Below are 17,337 nucleotides of genomic sequence, written 5' to 3' on the forward strand. Positions count from 1 at the left end.
TTATATCCTCTTGTCCTTTTGCTCCATATTTTGTGATGAACATGCATCATTATTCATCAACACAATAAGGCAATCAATCAATCACTCTCACAAAAATACATCCTGCACTAAGAAGATTCTGCCCTGCAGAGTTGAACAAGTCTTAATAGTCATTGGAATGGTACGTTTTCAAGGAACTCATGATCAGAAGGTGTCATTATCTGAAAAGGAACAGATCACTTGTGGACAAAGAATTTGAAAAAGAGTTTTTAACAGACTAAGGCAGGACAAATATTGGTAACATAATCTTGTTAAGTAAGCTTACTATTCTGCCTGGAAAACAAAGATAAAACAATCAGAAAGACATTGGTTTTGGAAAGAATCACAGTTTCAGAGACATAGTTTTAAGCTCAGTAATCTCATTTTTTTTCCAGAACATAGGCATAAGAGACTGGGCATATTTCATAATCAGAGTGCAAGTGTTCAAATCAATATTTCAATAAAATGTGATCAAGCACTCAATAATTCAAAGATGTCTCTGTATCAGGTAAGAATGTACCTGTAAGGGAGAAATAGACTGAAACTTGAACATTTGAAGTATAATTCCTCCATATGTATATATGTACAATAAAAGCCAAATTTTCAAGCAAAATATTTTCAAAATAAATTATGTAATTTAAGAAATACAGTTTCCTTGCGGCTTGTTCCAAAAATCTTAAAACAAAACTATTCATTAGATATTCATTCACTTTTTTCTATGCAAATATTTTTACTAGATTCCACATTTATTACAATACTGCCACATATTGGCAGTTTTAATAAATTAACTTAAAATTAAGTGGCACTATTCCAATGACTGCAATTAATGACAATAATATTAAAATCCATCAAGTAGTTTATACAATGCAAACCAAATCAAATACAGAACTGTAAGAACCTCTAGTACTTCTGTGTACAGAGTCAGCAAATATTTTCCTAAAAATAACAAAATATCTATGCAAAAATACTGTATTATTGAGTTAAAAACACACACATGTATCATTAAATATAGTATAAATAATTTCTTAACACAGACTTTTTCACATGATAAAACATCTATGCTTTTTAAACTTATGATTTCTAGCAAGCTGCATCTGTCTGAAAGAGTTATCTTTCTTCTTTGAACCACATGTTTTCCATTTGTGTAATTAACTTTATTTTTAATATTTACAAAATATAGATAACTTTGTGTTTCTTGTGATTAAAAATAAAAAAATCAATATACCAAAAATGAGAACAGTAAGCCAACCTAAAGTATTCCTTTAGCCAGTGATAATTTAAAACCTTCTATGTACTGGAGTGATATTTTTTGCTTATGCAGCAAAACTACAAATGTGGTGAACTACTTTTGGGGACATAAAATGTAATGAAAACAAATATTTGAAAGCATGTACCATATGCATCATAGGATATTATAATCAAATGTTTGCATTTTGGTAATAAAGAAAGAGGTAGGGAAAAGATTAACAAAGACCTTCATCCTGCAGGGCTTTCTTTGTAGAAAGAATGAAGTGTAGAACTGCAATCAGTCTGGTGTTCTGTAATCTTACTTATCTGTGTCTGCTGAATATGCCCCACATGACATCAGAGACCATGCAGCCTCTTCTGTACATTGCTGGGGTTGAATGCCAGAGAAGGACTCACAGAGGACATCAGATGGAGCTTCATACACTCACTTTCGGAGCAAAAGATAGAAAAGTAAGTGGGACTGCAGGAAGAGAAGCCAATGCAAAGATAGAAATGAGGAACAAAGTAGACTTAGGTCAAAATATAGGCTGGATAGTGGAGTTCTAACCGTGATTCGGAAAAAAAAAAAAAAAAAGCTGGCAAAAGCAGGTCCAGTGACTGGAAAGCAGGTTTGCAAGATTCATAGTTTAGGAAGTGTGAAAGAGAAAATAGGAGGAGGAGAATATCTTTTGCATTTATACCTACATTTTATGTGAGGCTTCATATATGCGTGTATATCCGTGTGGAGATATGTGTGCATGATTTATACATTATTATGAAGGACTTTTAACTTTATATGTGGTTCATAGGACATGTCTTCCATTATTGCTTTTCATCTTACGTTTTGAGGTAAGTTCTGTCCCTAAAACAAGAACTCATCAATTTTCTTAGACTCGACTGGCGTTTGAACACGAGGGATCGTCCTGTAACAGCCTCCACAGTACTAGGATTGTAGTCTCATTTCCAAGATGCATATGAATCTGAACCAAGTCCTCGTGCTTAAATAAAATATCCTTTATCTGCCTGCAATAATGTCATATCTCTAACTCCAAACATAAAAATTTCTGTAGAGAGCAGATACGGAATATATTGTTATATCATTTGAATAGTAAGTCAAACTTTAAGAGTTTTAAATATAAGAGATAACACAGAAATCTACGTTGAGTGTTGGGAGCAGTGAAACCCCAGATCCTGAATTTCTTGTAATCCCCTGATCTGAGTGCCTACAGCTGCTCTGAGCACGAGACCTTCGGGAGTTCCTGATGGCAGGAGAGTGGTTTCTGTTGGGTTTGGCTGGGGCGTGGCTATCTCTATATAATCTGCCCCTGAACACTATAAAGGAGGCATTCTTGGGGAATTCAAAAATGACCCGTGTCGCTGTCTCTCTGTCTGTGTGTGTTTGTGTATTTTAATCTTCAGCCCCTTGCCCGAAGCTCGGGAACTGGGTGCCAGCGCACAGAGCGCAGACACGGGGGCGCGATGCGCGGCAGTTGAGTATTGCAAATTTTTAATAATTTAGAGTTGAGAATGTTTAGGTGTCTAGAAAATTGAATTAAGGTTTATATGATATGGATGTGCGATACATACATTCATAGTGATTGACACACACACACACACACACACACACACACACACACACACACACACACACACACACATATATATATATATATATATATATATATATATATATATATATATATATATATAGCATGCGCTGATGGCCACATCCATGCTGTGCCTGTGGAGGTTAGAATACTGGGTTGGATCACCTGGTATTAGAGTTACTGACAACTGTGAACTGCCATGGGGTTGCTAGGCCCCTTGGCAGAGCAGAGGGCACTGTTAACACATAGCCATTCCTCCAGTGCCAGTTAAAGTGTTTTTAAAGGAAATCCCAGATACTTTTTAAAAGAGAAACCTAATGTTCATAGACACAAAGATTACAACATTTTTTCTTTAGAATAAGACATAGCAAAGTAGATACAAAAGTGATTAGAGAAATAGCAGATGTATGTACAAATTTTGTTATGTTCCAGAGTTTTTCTCCAAACCAACCACATGGTGGTGCTAAAATACCGAATTACCTGACAAAGAATCTAAAGTCTTCAATATTCCTAAAAAGAAGACTAATTCGGAAAGTTACTGTTTAGTCAGCAAATACATTATAGAAAGTTTCCAACAGAACTCATTAACCCCTGCCCATTGTTTGCATAAAGAGTAAATAATGAATTTAATAACCTATGCTGGAAATCATTCTGCTTTGAATTTAATGTCTTCTATAGTTTATATAAATGTTTAATACAACTTAAGCCAGCTAGCATAACTTTAAGATTTTTTGAATTTGTAGAGTTGCTTAAATTATAATGAAGAATAACATCTTGATTCCTTACTTAATAAAGTTATATTATCACTTGTTGGTTGATAAAAGGTATTTTATTGAAATTGAGTATGTTACTAAATCAGACTTTCTGTAATATAAATGTTCCTTATACTATTATAATTACACAGACAAGAGATAAAACACCAAAAAATATTTCCTTGAATAAGTTTGTAGTTTCTGTTTTGAAAAGTTTTTAACTAAATTGAGTTTTTATTTGTATAGATATTAAAGAAATACACAACTTATTCTCACTTATTAATTATTAATTTTAAAAATATAATTCATGCAGCTTTTAAACTAACATATTTTCTTACTTAGTGTTACCCACCTCTCACTTTTTACATAAGAACAAATCTGATGACATTTTTATTCTTGCTTTGCTAGCGTTCCTCTAGCTAGAGTTCTCAACAATGTTTAAGATGATTTTGATATTTTATTCTTAGCTCAGTACACTATGATATGAAATGAGTCAGTGTCCTTATTTTTTCAATATTTTGTGTCTTGAAGAAGTTTTTAAAGTGTCATGGTGTTACTCTGAATTTAAAGTGACAGAGAAATTACATTCTGTCTGAATCTTCATAAAATGAATAAAAGTTCAGTTTAAAACTAAAATAAATAAGGATGTCTTCCTCCATTCTCCTCAGCTCATATAAACCTGAGCACTGAATTCATCTACCTACATCCCTGCTCCTCCGAGGACAAGAAGGAAATGAAAGCAGTAAATAGGAAGCAAGGGCGAGATAAAAGATAAAACACAATGGAAATGTTCACTTCACAGCACAGAACGTTCTAAAGCTTAAAGCAGACGCTAAAGAAGAAAATAATTGTAAAAAACAAAGAACCTCACACTTTATTCCTTAGTTGCATCTCCGAATCTTTTAATTGAAATCTAAAGTAGTTCTTTTAAAGGCACAACATATTCATTTCTCAAATAGGGTTTTGACCTTCTAAATGGATTTGGTGTATGTAAAACTGTGACTGATGAATTTCGTTTTTCACTGAAACCCTTACATTGGGTTTCCATGTTGAGACTGCAAAGGGGGAAACATTCTAACCAATTTTAGGACATAACATAACCTGAAGTTTGTATGGACTTTTGTTTTCATCTTTATTTTCATCAAGGGACTTCTAATAATAATGTCAAAGTGGCCTCCTACTAATACGTTGATTAGATGTTTGAAAATTAGAAATATACATTTTCCAACGAAGATAGACAATGTCCTTTAAAAATTAGTATGATTTGTTGTTGTTGCCGGGTTTTTGTTGTTTGTTTCTGTTTCTGTTTTTAAATGGCTAATTGATACTCCATGTATCTATACTTTGGTTGAGGGACATTGAAAAGGGGCATCATGAAATTTTCAGAACTATTAAAAAAATCATACCTGAGGGAAGCAACCCAGACCCAGAAACACAAGCGTGGTATATACTCACTTATAAGTGGATGTTAAGTGTTAAGTGTAAAGGATAATCATAATATAGTCCACAGACCTTAAAAGTCTGAGAAACAAGATCAGCTCAAGGGAGAAAACATGAATCTGCCAGGGAAAGGGAAAGAGATTATGCAGGTAAATGGGGAGTGGGTGGGAACAGGAAAAGAATGAAATCAGGGCAGGGGTTAGAAGGAAGTAAAGAGAGTATTAAAGGAGGTTATTGGATATAGGGGAGTTAGGGAGAGATATGGAAACCTAGTACAATGAAAAACACCCTGAAAACTACAGGGATTACCCTAGAAGAGACCCCTAATAATGGGGGATATGGCACCTGAACTGGCCATCTTCTATAACCAAGTAAGGCTTCCAGTGGTGGGACTGGGACATCAACACAGTTGCAAAATTGTTGACCTACAATTTGTCATGCATACAAGATGTGTTGGCATCATGGTCACTCAAATGCTGTGGGAGTGGTCAACTCATGACTGGTCTAACTGGAACTAGAGGCAGGACAGCCCAGAGTCGAAGGATAAAACCAAACACTACTGATCAAAACAAAAAAATAAAAACTAAAAAAGAGTCAATTAAATTATTCCTAATGATATTCTGCTATACTCATAGACCAGAGACTAGCCTAACCCAACAGAGAGGCTTTATTCAGCAGTTAATGAGACCAGATGCAGGGATCAATAGTAAACATTAGGTGGAGCTTGTAGATTCCCACTGAAGATGGGGATGAAGGATTTTAAGATCCAAAGGAGTCAACAATACCACAAGAACATAGAACACAGGCAGAATCAAATAATCAGAGCTCATAGGAGTTCACAGAGACTGAAGCAACAATCAGGGAGCTTGCATGGGTCCCAGCTAGGTTCTCTGTTTGTATGAGGAGATGTGCCAAGTCTTAATGCAACGTCAAAAATAAATAAATAAATAAATAAATAGATAAATAAATAAATAAAAGAGTGGATGTTGATCAAGTTAATTTTGGAAATTTTATAATTTTTTCACCTGTATATTTTCTGTATATTTAAGAACCTTTAGCAAATATTTTAATCAAGAAATGCATCTATAAGTGTTCAGGTATAGAAAATCCCTTTCCATACAGTACAACATAATCAATGAGCAATGATACAGAATTTTAAGCTTTCTTGGAACATCTGATGCATTTTTTATATTAGGTATACTCTTTAGAGTTACTCAAATGAATGATAAAATTTTCCAGGGAGGCTGAGTACCTATAAAAGCACACTTTTCTCTTCAAAAATACAGCAGGATCATCATCAGTTCATACATCTCATGTCTGTAAGCACCCTATTCCAAGCCTACACCACTTCAGTGGATTCTGTCTGTGGTACCATCACTAGGCTATTTCTATCCTTTCTCCTCAGTCACAATTTTCATTAATGTAACCTAAGTGACTGGGCTTTGGGCCTATGAAAATGATTTATCATGATCAGTGTCAGAGTCGTACCCTGCTTATAGGTTTTCCTCCTCCTCTTGGGTTCTCCCAGCATCCTCTCCTCACTGCCATGACATGACTCTTTCTCTTTGTCAGTATTCTTCATCAGAGATTTTGGAAAGATTACTGCTCAGGTTTTCTGGGAACGTACATTATCCGAGCATCACCGTGTTAAGCTTGCTTCCTTCAGCTGGAAGTCTTTCTTGATCAATTCTCTAAAAGACTCTTGCCTCTATGTGCTTATTGACACTTAATAGCAGTGTATATACTTCCAGCCTTAGTCTACCACTATCAAGTCAGCCACTTCTCAAAACTGCTGGAGGTTGTACAAAAATGTTTCTATTTCAACTTTTTCTTCCAAGTCTTGAGTAAGTCTAGTATTCAGTAGCTGCTCCACAAATGTCTACTGAATTTACTTCGATGTAGTAAAATTTATGGTAATGAATTAGATGTAAATATTGATTTTAATATCAATACAATGAATAATGTTCTATTACAAGAAGAAACAAGAAACATACAATAAAATGGATGAAAACCAAACAAATACTCTAGAAGAGAAGCAACCAATGGTCATTCACAGATATGATGCCTATGAATCATAATAACCTACAAAGCACAATAACCCTAAACGGTGCAGTAATGGCACATATAACTTGCATGTAACCAATAGCTTGCTAATTTAACTTAAGGCCCACTGATCAAGAGGGAAGTTATGCCTGGTAACAGACAGCTAGCCAGCTACCCTTGACTAGTTAAGTCATGGATTTTGGAGGAAGGCTACAACTGCTTCTTTACAAATCCATCGTAATCCCTAAACCCATAATACTTTATACCCACAGAAGAGATTAATTCTCATGTCTCACTAAGGAAAGTCATCTTTCTGACGGACAGAGAAAATATAGAAAACCACAAACAATTGAAATGCAGAATTGTGGAGCCCAGTCCTAATGGGTATACCTACTATACAGTTTGTAATACTGTTGGAAGATGGGGACAAGAGTATGCGAAAACCAAAGGAAAGGGAGTTTGATGTTTGATGTGAGTTTGTGTCTCCTAGTATTGTCACAAGCTACAATAATAAAATCTCATCAATATGAGGGATTAAACACAGGTTAGCATGGTGACCATAGATATGCTAAAGCACATTTTTGGATGGGTGGTTTGGAAAAAGTCCAGAGGGCTTCTTCCCAAGACAAAGAACTATGGGAATCTGAGAAATGTTTATAGTGGGAGAGTATACCCCACAGAAGAGCAAAACCATAGTAGTTAGCCCTGAAAACACGAGAGGGAGTATTTCACAAAACCTAAAGGTTTTCAATTTAACTATGCTGAATTACCTGTACTTTTCAGGAACTCCAGCCTCATTGCTAAATTCCAGGATTTTGCAAGAGTTTGGGTATCCAAACTCAGGAAAATGAAAACTGAAATTTACGCCCTGGCAATGCTGAAGTATGCATGGACAGTCCATATATGATGGCTCTATTGAACTTGTCCATATTGGGTTTCAGGGTTTATGTTGACTAGGCTGATTGACCAGGTCTTTTTCTCAAGATTTTATTACAGATGGTTGTGAGACACCATGTGGTTGCTGGGAATTGAACTCAGGGCCTTTGGAAGAGCCAGGCAGTGCTCTTAAGAACTAAGCAAGTACATTCCTCACTGAGCTGTTCCTCCACCCTGAATATGGTAGGATTCTGACCCACCTTTCTAAGGTCTCTTTAAATGAATGGAGCCAGATCTCCTCTTTAAGTCATCAGACGATCTTCTGCTCCTTTGAGGTCACCATATTGATGCTGAACTGAGTGTCAACACCCAGTCAACACAGAGCATTACAGCACAGACCTTCTGGAATAAAATATTCCTCCCACATCAGTTTCCCCTGGTCCATATACTACAGGCCTGGGTCACCTGCCTGACCTAAACACTTTTGTAAAAAATGATTCATTTATTATGTATACAACATTCTCCCTCCATGTTTGCCAGAAGAGGGCACCAGATCTCACTATAGATGGCCTCTGGAAGAACAATCAGTGCTGCTCTTGAACTCTGAGCCATCTCTCGAGCCCCCTAAACACTTTTCAATTCTGCATTTCTGAGTTACATGAGTTTCTCCACTGAGCACAATGTATGTGGATTTATATTAATTTTATCTGATAAATAGTCTTTAGGAAGGCTGAATCTTCTAAAGATGATTTTCTTTGGCATATTTTTGCTTTTTCATAAATCAGAATTTCTGAGCAACGTGGGAATAATTGATAGACAAATAGAACTGAATGCAAAGTCTGTTTAAAGTAATGACAATTAGTAAATGTGTACAATATACATTTGATTGTACAGGTTGTATAATACACACTAAAAATAAGGGGAGTACATGATATATAACTCATGATATATGATTCTTTTTGAATTTAACAAAATATATCTTGTACACTAGATTAAATTAGGTATTTTCTTTTCTTTGTGGGTTGGTAAATTTTTGGTGTGTGTTAAATACATGACTATATGCATATGTTCATGTTTTAGAGGTAAATATTGATGTTTTCTTTTGTTGTTATCTATCAAATTTTTAAAATAATATTATTAATATTTTTGAAGAATTTAGCGGTGTTTTGTTCACTCATGAATTTAAATCTCATTCATTAGTTAGATAGCTTGTCAGAAGCTAGAATGATCCACCTGTCTTTCACCCAGATGCATGGGGTCATCCTAGATTTTACAATGGTAATGGAGAACAAAATTCAAATTCTTTTATTTGAACGGCAGGCACTGAAACCAATAAGCTACCTTTTCAGTGTCAAAATCTACTGTTTCAAATTCAGAATTCTTATTATTATTGGTCAGATTATGGAAAAAACTACACCTTAAATGTATTTAAAAAGTATTTTTACATTTACATGATCCTTATCCCAATCGAGGATTTTAGCAAAGCACATGATTCAGTAATTTTTTTAATCATATCCCAACTCCCCCTTTTCATTTTCCTATCATAGTTTGTTTCTATTGCTGTAGTAAAATAGAGTGAAAGAAAACTATTTAAGAAAGGAAGGAATAATTTGACTTCATAGCCTTAGGTTTATTTTTTTGTTGTCAAATCAAGAAAGGATGAATTTTAAGCAAATGGACAAATACATTTACAGTTAAGATTAGAGAACAGTGAATTAACACACATAAATCAGTCCTCAACTCAGATTTTCACTTTTATACTACCTAGAATCTTTACTTACGAAATAGTGCCACCAAGAGCTGGACAGCCTCCTCAGTTTGACTCAATAAGTTAATCATGAAAATCCTGAATAAACTAACATAATCTAGACAAATCCTCATCGAGATTACCAAGTGATTCTAAACTTTGTCATGGTGAAAACATTAAATGAACATGACAATTTATTTCTGTGTCAGGTCTTCAAAGACAATACTTTAGGTCATAACCTCTACCTCTTAACTCATAGGTAAAACACAGCACAAATTTAAACATCCAATGGTCATATAAATTCCAACACATCAAAAACACCATGACAGCAGTAGCATCTTAAAATACATACTTATATGAACTAAATATAAATGATATCATCATACAATGAGGAAGACAAAGCTCCAACAAGAAATCTCTTCCCCAAGTCCTGAGAGTTGATTGCATCAAATTGATTTGTCGATGAAATGGGTACCAGGGAAACCCCCAAACAACTCAGTTGATTGTCAAAGTATTGGGTGCTTTATCTGAACTGAGTATAAGGCTACAGACAACACCAATATATCTCCTATATATGGAGGAGTGGAGCTGGTACCTAACCAGAGCTTTCACCCATACTTATAAGTACTCATGGTCCTGGAAAATACTCTACATACTACCAAAAGAGAAAACGAAACTCTAATCCTGCTATAAATGTTCACTCTACAATGTCAATCTGTTTACATGATACATTGGTGCAATAATAGCACAGCTATCATGGGAGTGATCAATACCTACTGATTAGATTTAGGAAACACTCCATAAGATGAAATCCATACACTCACACTGATACCTTGTCTGAGAATCTGAGACTAGATATCCTGTGGTCTGAAAGGAACATATTATAAAATGACTCCTAGCAATGTTGTGCTATGCCCCTTTGATCAGTATCTCATTCGTCCATCATTTGAGAACCTATTTCCTGAAGTAGCTTGGAATAGAGACCCAGAGCCAGACAATGTGCAGAGAGTGAGAGATCTTACAATACTTGGTCTTAAATGGATGTATTCAACAAACCCCTCTGGTCAGGGTTCAGGGCACTATGTGGAAGCAGAGGAAAAAGATATTAAGAGCTAGCAGTGTGGGGGATATCAAGGAAATTGTGTCTTCCAGAAAGAACAGGACAGGCACACATATGAATTCACAGAGACTGTGACAGCATACACAAGGCCTTCACGAATCCAAACCAGACAGGGACCCAGTGCTGGGATGGTGAAGTAGATATAATGTCCCATCTTATCCAAAACCTATTTCCAGTTAACAATGACTTTCAAGGGAAACTTAGATTCTGCAGTGGAATGTCACTAGCTATATAATCCACACTAAGGGCTCTGTGCTCAGCAATAGGCAGCCAACAGAAAATGAGTTTAATAGTATTTTATATTTGGAGTTGCTTTGTCTCATATTCCTGTGTTTGTATGTTTTCTAACTTTTCTTAGTGGTCTTTTACTTCTATAATATTGTTTTCAATTCTGTATTTTTATGAATTTGCAGTGGGGGATTCATGCTTCTGTGTGTGTTAGTGTATTTATGTGTGTTGAGGTGTATGTTTCTTACTGTGTGTATATGCATTTGGCATGTATGTATTTGTGTGTGTATGTATGTATGTATGTGAGGTGTATGTTTCTCTATGTGTGTGTGTGCGTGCATGGGTGTTTTCCTGTATGTTATGCCTTTCTTGTGCTCTTGCTTTGTTTCTTTCTTTTTCATTTTTGTGTGTTAGTTTGTTTATTTTGTTGTCCTCTTTTGTTTGTCATTTTTATTTCCTTATCTGTTTTCTTAAGGGAAAAGGTGTTGAGACAAAAGTGTGAGAGGTTATGAGAATCTCGGATACTGTGGAGGGGAAGGGGTAAGCCCTGGTCAGAATATATTGGATGTAAATAATTTTACTTTCAATACAAATTGTTCATAAAATTCTAAAATCTCTTTAGTACAAGATGCTATAAAATAAAACACACACACACTTCAAACTTATGATAGCTCAAAATGAACTACATCTTTCAAAATGGAAGTGAAATAAATATCCAGAGGAGAAAACATCAAATCTTACAGCTAAATGTCCATCAACTGTAGCTTATAATATAATTTTATAGACTACAGAGCTTAGGCAGTCCCATCCCTCTACTCTTACACTTGCAGCTCACACAGCACTATCTTAACCAGAGGCTTGGTCCACTGCAACCCAGCTTGATGAATCATCTATGTCCTGACAGCTCGTGTTTTGATGCCTCCACCAGTTGAGACTTTACCTTCACAGCCACAGTCAGGAGCTTTTTAGTGTCTTTATTAACTAGTTTTATGTCATTTTGACCAAAGATAGTTAACAGAAATAAAGAAACCTCAACTGAGAAAATGTCTCCATAGTATCCAGCTATAGGCCACTTCCTTAATTAGTGATTGATGGGAACGGAGGCCAGCACTTTGCTGAGTGGTGCCATCCCTCAGCTGGTGGTTCTAACTTCTGTAATATAGCAGGCTGAGCAAGCCATCATAAATAAGCCAGCCAGCTTATTATTACCCTCCATGGCTTCTGTATTAACTTCTGTCTGTTTGAGTTCCTGTCCTGATTTTCTTTAATGATGAACAGTGTTGTGGAAGTAAAAACTAATTGAATTCTTTCCTCCCCAACTTGCTTTTGGTCATGGTGTTTCATTACCATAATAGAAACCCAAAGACAGTGCTTTTCTATGGGTACTTCTTAGAAGCGGGACTTTGTTCCACAGTTCCTAGCTTTATCTGCTCTCTGTATAACCCCCTTTTGTCTTAGTTAGGGGTTTTATGGCTGTGGAGAGACACATGGCATGGCAACACTTAGAAAGAAATCGTCTAATTGGGGTAGCTTGATTCCAGTTTCAGAGATTCGGTTCATTATCATGATGGGGAGTATGGAAGCATGCAGGCAGATCCAGAAATTAACCTAATCTATGAAACATCTAATTAAGAATGTGTTCCCGTGTGATTCTATATTCTGCCAAGTTGGCAAAACTGAACCTCACACTCTGTCAGCACCCTTTCCCTAAGTATTCTGTTATATGGCATCTCTGTTAGCCATTCTGTCTCTGCCTCCCTGGTACTTCCTTTCCCAACTCCTGTTCTGTTTATCGTTCTTTAAAACATTTTACTTTTTACATAATTATTTAAAGATCCCCTCATCACTTTCTTGCTACCTCCACTAAATCATTTGTTACATTCATCTTCATTTAGAACTTTAGAAAAATGGGCAGAATAAAGTCAAATTCCTGATAAAATACTACACAAATCACTGCTTGTCCAATCAGACACAGCTCATTTTCCCCCCAAAAAAACCTCATAATCCAGATCTTAGCTTTCCATGATTATGTCAATTCTTTTCCTTCAAGCTTTGACTAGAGTAGCAAATTAATAGTAGTCAATGGCTTTTCTTTCCTAAATCTTATCTATACAAGCTGGTAGTCTTTTAAGGTAACATTATCAATTATGCATAAGGCAAATTACATATGTGCTTCTTTAAGTAGTTACAATTTGATCATTTCAACTCTGTTAGTGTAAGCAATTTTCTCTATACCTGATTTAAAAATTGATCTTAATATTTAAAATGTTACTTGATCAAACTAAGAGGTCTCAGTCTCTACTGAAGATATACATCTGGAAACATAGACATACATTGTTTGAGCTTATGTTTCATAAGTATTTCTAGTTGTAGAAAAGTAGCTATCAGTTTCCCTGCTTTTGTTTTTATTTAGTTTGTCAACATTCTGAAAATTCGTCTATATACCTTTTTCAATTTGATGATTCCTTCTTGTGTATCTTCATCTGTGACAATGTCAAACAAATTTCCCCCATCTCCTGGAACAATGTTGTATTCAATTTCCGCGTTTTTTCCAAAATCAGGGTCTACTGCCCTTATCCGTCCAATCGCTGAACCAATAGGAGAAGACTCAGGGACTTTCAGGTGGAAGATGCCTAAAAAGAGACACATAATTTGCACAGGCATAGGAATCCGTAAAGTGTATAATCATATTGCTCTGTTTGAAAATATAGATATCAATAGTAAATCACTGATAGCTTTATAATACAAATTCAAGGATAATTGATAGCTAAAGACTATAATTATATGTAATTGCTTCACTATTTATTTCAGAAGGTCCTGATGTAACATTTTAACTGAGCACAGTCAGTAATGGAGCATGATAAATCACAACTACTTTGAGAAAATATTCAAATGCCAATTGTATCTAAGTGGATTAATCATTAAACATGATCTTAGAAGCATTCCCAATCAATATCAATAAGATTAATCAATACCAATAAAATAAGGTAGGATGCAAAACACAGAGAAACCCTAGATAAACACAACATAGATAAATACATAAGTTGGATAGTTATTAATATCTATATTTAGGTATTTTATTGTTTTATTGTTATTTTTAAAGAATAATATATTCAATAATTTTATGTCAAGCAAAATTATTCTTTTATGAGCTATATATTGTCCCAAATTTCATTTCAAGGCAAAGCTAAATATAAAATGCTATAGTTTAATTTCAATTCATTTTAACATGAATTAATTTGGAACATTAGAAAACACTTCAATATATTATTTTAATCAAGATTTAAATTTGATACTTCAATTACTTTTAGTATTAAAAAATGGAAAATTAAAAAATGGTAATTTCTACCACCAGGTGGAGCAATACTATTACTGAGAAATTGATATTGAAACAGAAACTATTATAAGACTTATAATGAAGTGTAAGACTGAAAAATAGTATTATAAATATAAATTTTGACATATTAAATATTCTGGGATTTCAAATAAAAGTATGTAACTAATACAGCACACAATTATCTTACTCACAGTTTTTGCATTGTGTCAAAGCCCAGATTAGTGTTTTAGTCTATGTTCTGTTGTAACAATAAGGAAAGGACAAAAATGGAAGGACAAAATAAAACACAAAAGAAAAAGTCTTCGTTTGTTACTGACATTCCAAGTTCAAATATCATTAATGGGCTTTGAACAGCTCTTTTCCACTATGGAAGTATCACTGTTATGGATTGTATTTTCAATTTCTAGTTGCATCAGTTAAAGTTAAGATAGGAAGATAATCAGCATGTTTCTTGTACAATGACATTTCTTTTGAAAATCATGTATTAGGACATATAAAAGAACACTGTTGAATTTCAGTTATTTTCTTTTTTACTCATTATATGTAAATGTGTACAAGTATTTGTGAACTTAAAGAAGTTGGTCATTTTCTCAGACAAGATGTCTGTTCTGCCTTTTTAAGTTATGTTTGTATCCAGTGAACATTTCTGCAATAGAATATATATTTGACTTCAAATGCTTAAACATCTACCTACTCTAAAATAAATTTCTGCTTCATACATTATTATCTATTTTTCAAATTGCAAAAGCTTATAAAAGAGTTTGAAATTAAGGCAAGTAGGAAAACAAGAAAATAAAACAAAATGGAAAACCAAAACAACAGCAAAAGCAGCCACTTGGCAGACGGCCATGTTTCCCATTGTGTCTTTGCAGATCAGGACAAAAGCAGACTTTCAAGCACAGTAAGATTTTTGTAGAAAAAAAAAGTGTGTAACAGAGGTCTACCCAGCTTTGGTCTCCTACTTTGTTTGATGAAAATGAGAACATGAGAACATGACCACTACTAGATATGGTTAAGGAAAAGAAATGGTTTGTTGTAAGTAGGAAGAAAAGAGTAGCTGAAGACATCTGAAGAGTCGAGACTTACCTGAACCATGAGAGGAGAAAAGGTGAGAGGGGAGAGAAAAGAAGAGACAGAGGGATTGGCAAGCTTACCAAGAAAGGAAACATGGACCAAGAGGAAAAGAGGCCGAAAGAGTGTGTAGTCAAAATGACTGAATAATTATAAAATCAGAAACTGGGGGAAGAGAATAGAAGCTCAATCCCTGGGCTGGAGATGTTTAGCATAGGGAATAGGTGCTTAGACAAGCCATAGGTACTGGGTGATGCTGGGAGGGCTGACCAGAGTCCATTTTGATATGTTAAATAGGGACCTTGCTTAGTCATTTAGTTATTTGCCCTGGGATTTCTTTCTTTCTTTCTTTCTTTCTTTCTTTCTTTCTTTCTTTCTTTCTTTCTTTCTTTCTTTCTTTCTTTCCTTCCTTCCTTCCTTCCTTCCTTCCTTCCTTCCTTCCTTCCTTCCTTCCTTCCTTTCTTTCTTTCTTTCTTTCTTTCTTTCTTTCTTTCTTTCCTCCTTTCTCTCTCTGTTTCTCTCTGTCTTTCTCATTATCCCTCTTGTTCTTCCTTTCCTTCTTTCTTTTTTACTTTTTGTTGATTCTCTGTGGATTTCACATCATGCATCCTGATCCCACTCATCTCCTGTCCCATGGCTTATGCAGTCTACTCTTGCAACCTTCCCCCCCAAAGCAAAACAAAATTTAAAAATAAGACCAAATAAAAATCCCAACTCTTTCTTAAATTTTAGCTTTCACCAAAGTCTTACTGGGAAAAGCCTGAGATAATAACAACTACAAATTACTTGAATTTTTCATTGATGTGACAAGATGTTACAAGTCATAGCTATTTAAGGCACACTAAGTTAATTTTTCATAGACAAAACACAAAGCAAAGGGTCAAGCACAGAGTTTGGTTCATTTTTCTTTCTTTCATTTTTAATATCAAATTGAAACATTGGAAGCAGTATTTATATCATGTGTCTGCCTGAGTAGTTATAATTGACATAAAAATCTAAAGTTACATCACATCCCTTGAACTGGTGGATGAGCAGACGTAGAACAATCACATGGCCCATCAGTAGTACTGGGAATGTTCTTGAGGATTTCCTGACAAGGCAAAAAGATGGAGGTCTGTGCTGAACAACCCACTATAAATCCTCCTCTGTTCAGGCATAGAAAAATTATTGCTAAATGTACCAAGGAAATGGCTGGCAATCAATGTGAGAGCAACAGGAATCTGTAGATTTCATTGGAGACAGTGCGTAACAATGAGGACACAGTGGGGGTGCAGCTGCTGGAGGGAGGGACAATGTACAGATGAGACTTTAAAATTATAAGGCCATGACTCAAAGGCCGTGGGATATTTCTGCTTACACTTTAGCATCCGTTTACGGAGAACAATTTCAAATTATAGATTAAGTTCATAGCATAGCGTTTGATGGCAAAACTTAAAATCATTGTTAAAGTAATTATCAAGGAGAAATAACATAGTCTGATGTCATCTCTAGGGGATTATAGTTAGTGAAGTTGTATTGTCAGAATTAAGATTTTCTAGTGCGTTTGCGTGGGGGCATCTTAAATTCTGAAAGGTAATCTAAAGGCCATCAGGAAACTCAGACTAGATATGAAATGGCCTCCTTTTCAAGGCAATCTACTGAGATATGAATTTCCTGTTTTATAGAAGAGCATTTTATGAGGCCAATAACAGAAAATGTGAAGACAGCTATTCTTTGTAGCACTTTATCAATATAAGCTATGTTGTGAGAGCAGTTCTTTCTCAAGACTGTCAACACGTATGTCCAAAAGTCGATTATTCTCTAATGGCACTGGAAAACTTGTGATAAATTGGTTTCTTCTCATTTTTCACCAATGATTGACTTGATACTAA

At 35.1% G+C, this 17,337-nt stretch overlaps 1 protein-coding gene across 1 annotated transcript in view; it reads right to left on the bottom strand.

The window, feature by feature from the left end:
• The window catches only part of Cdh12 (cadherin 12), a 771,364-nt gene that overhangs the window by 39,232 nt on the left and 714,795 nt on the right, over nucleotides 1–17,337 (bottom strand). Inside the window, exon 8 of the mRNA XM_057789913.1 lies at nucleotides 13,504–13,691. Coding sequence (XP_057645896.1) covers nucleotides 13,504–13,691 — 188 coding nt within the window. The remainder of the gene's footprint in view (nucleotides 1–13,503; nucleotides 13,692–17,337) is intronic.

Source organism: Chionomys nivalis, chromosome 15 (assembly GCF_950005125.1).
Source record: "Chionomys nivalis chromosome 15, mChiNiv1.1, whole genome shotgun sequence".
In the NCBI taxonomy this organism is placed as follows: domain Eukaryota; kingdom Metazoa; phylum Chordata; class Mammalia; order Rodentia; family Cricetidae; genus Chionomys; species Chionomys nivalis.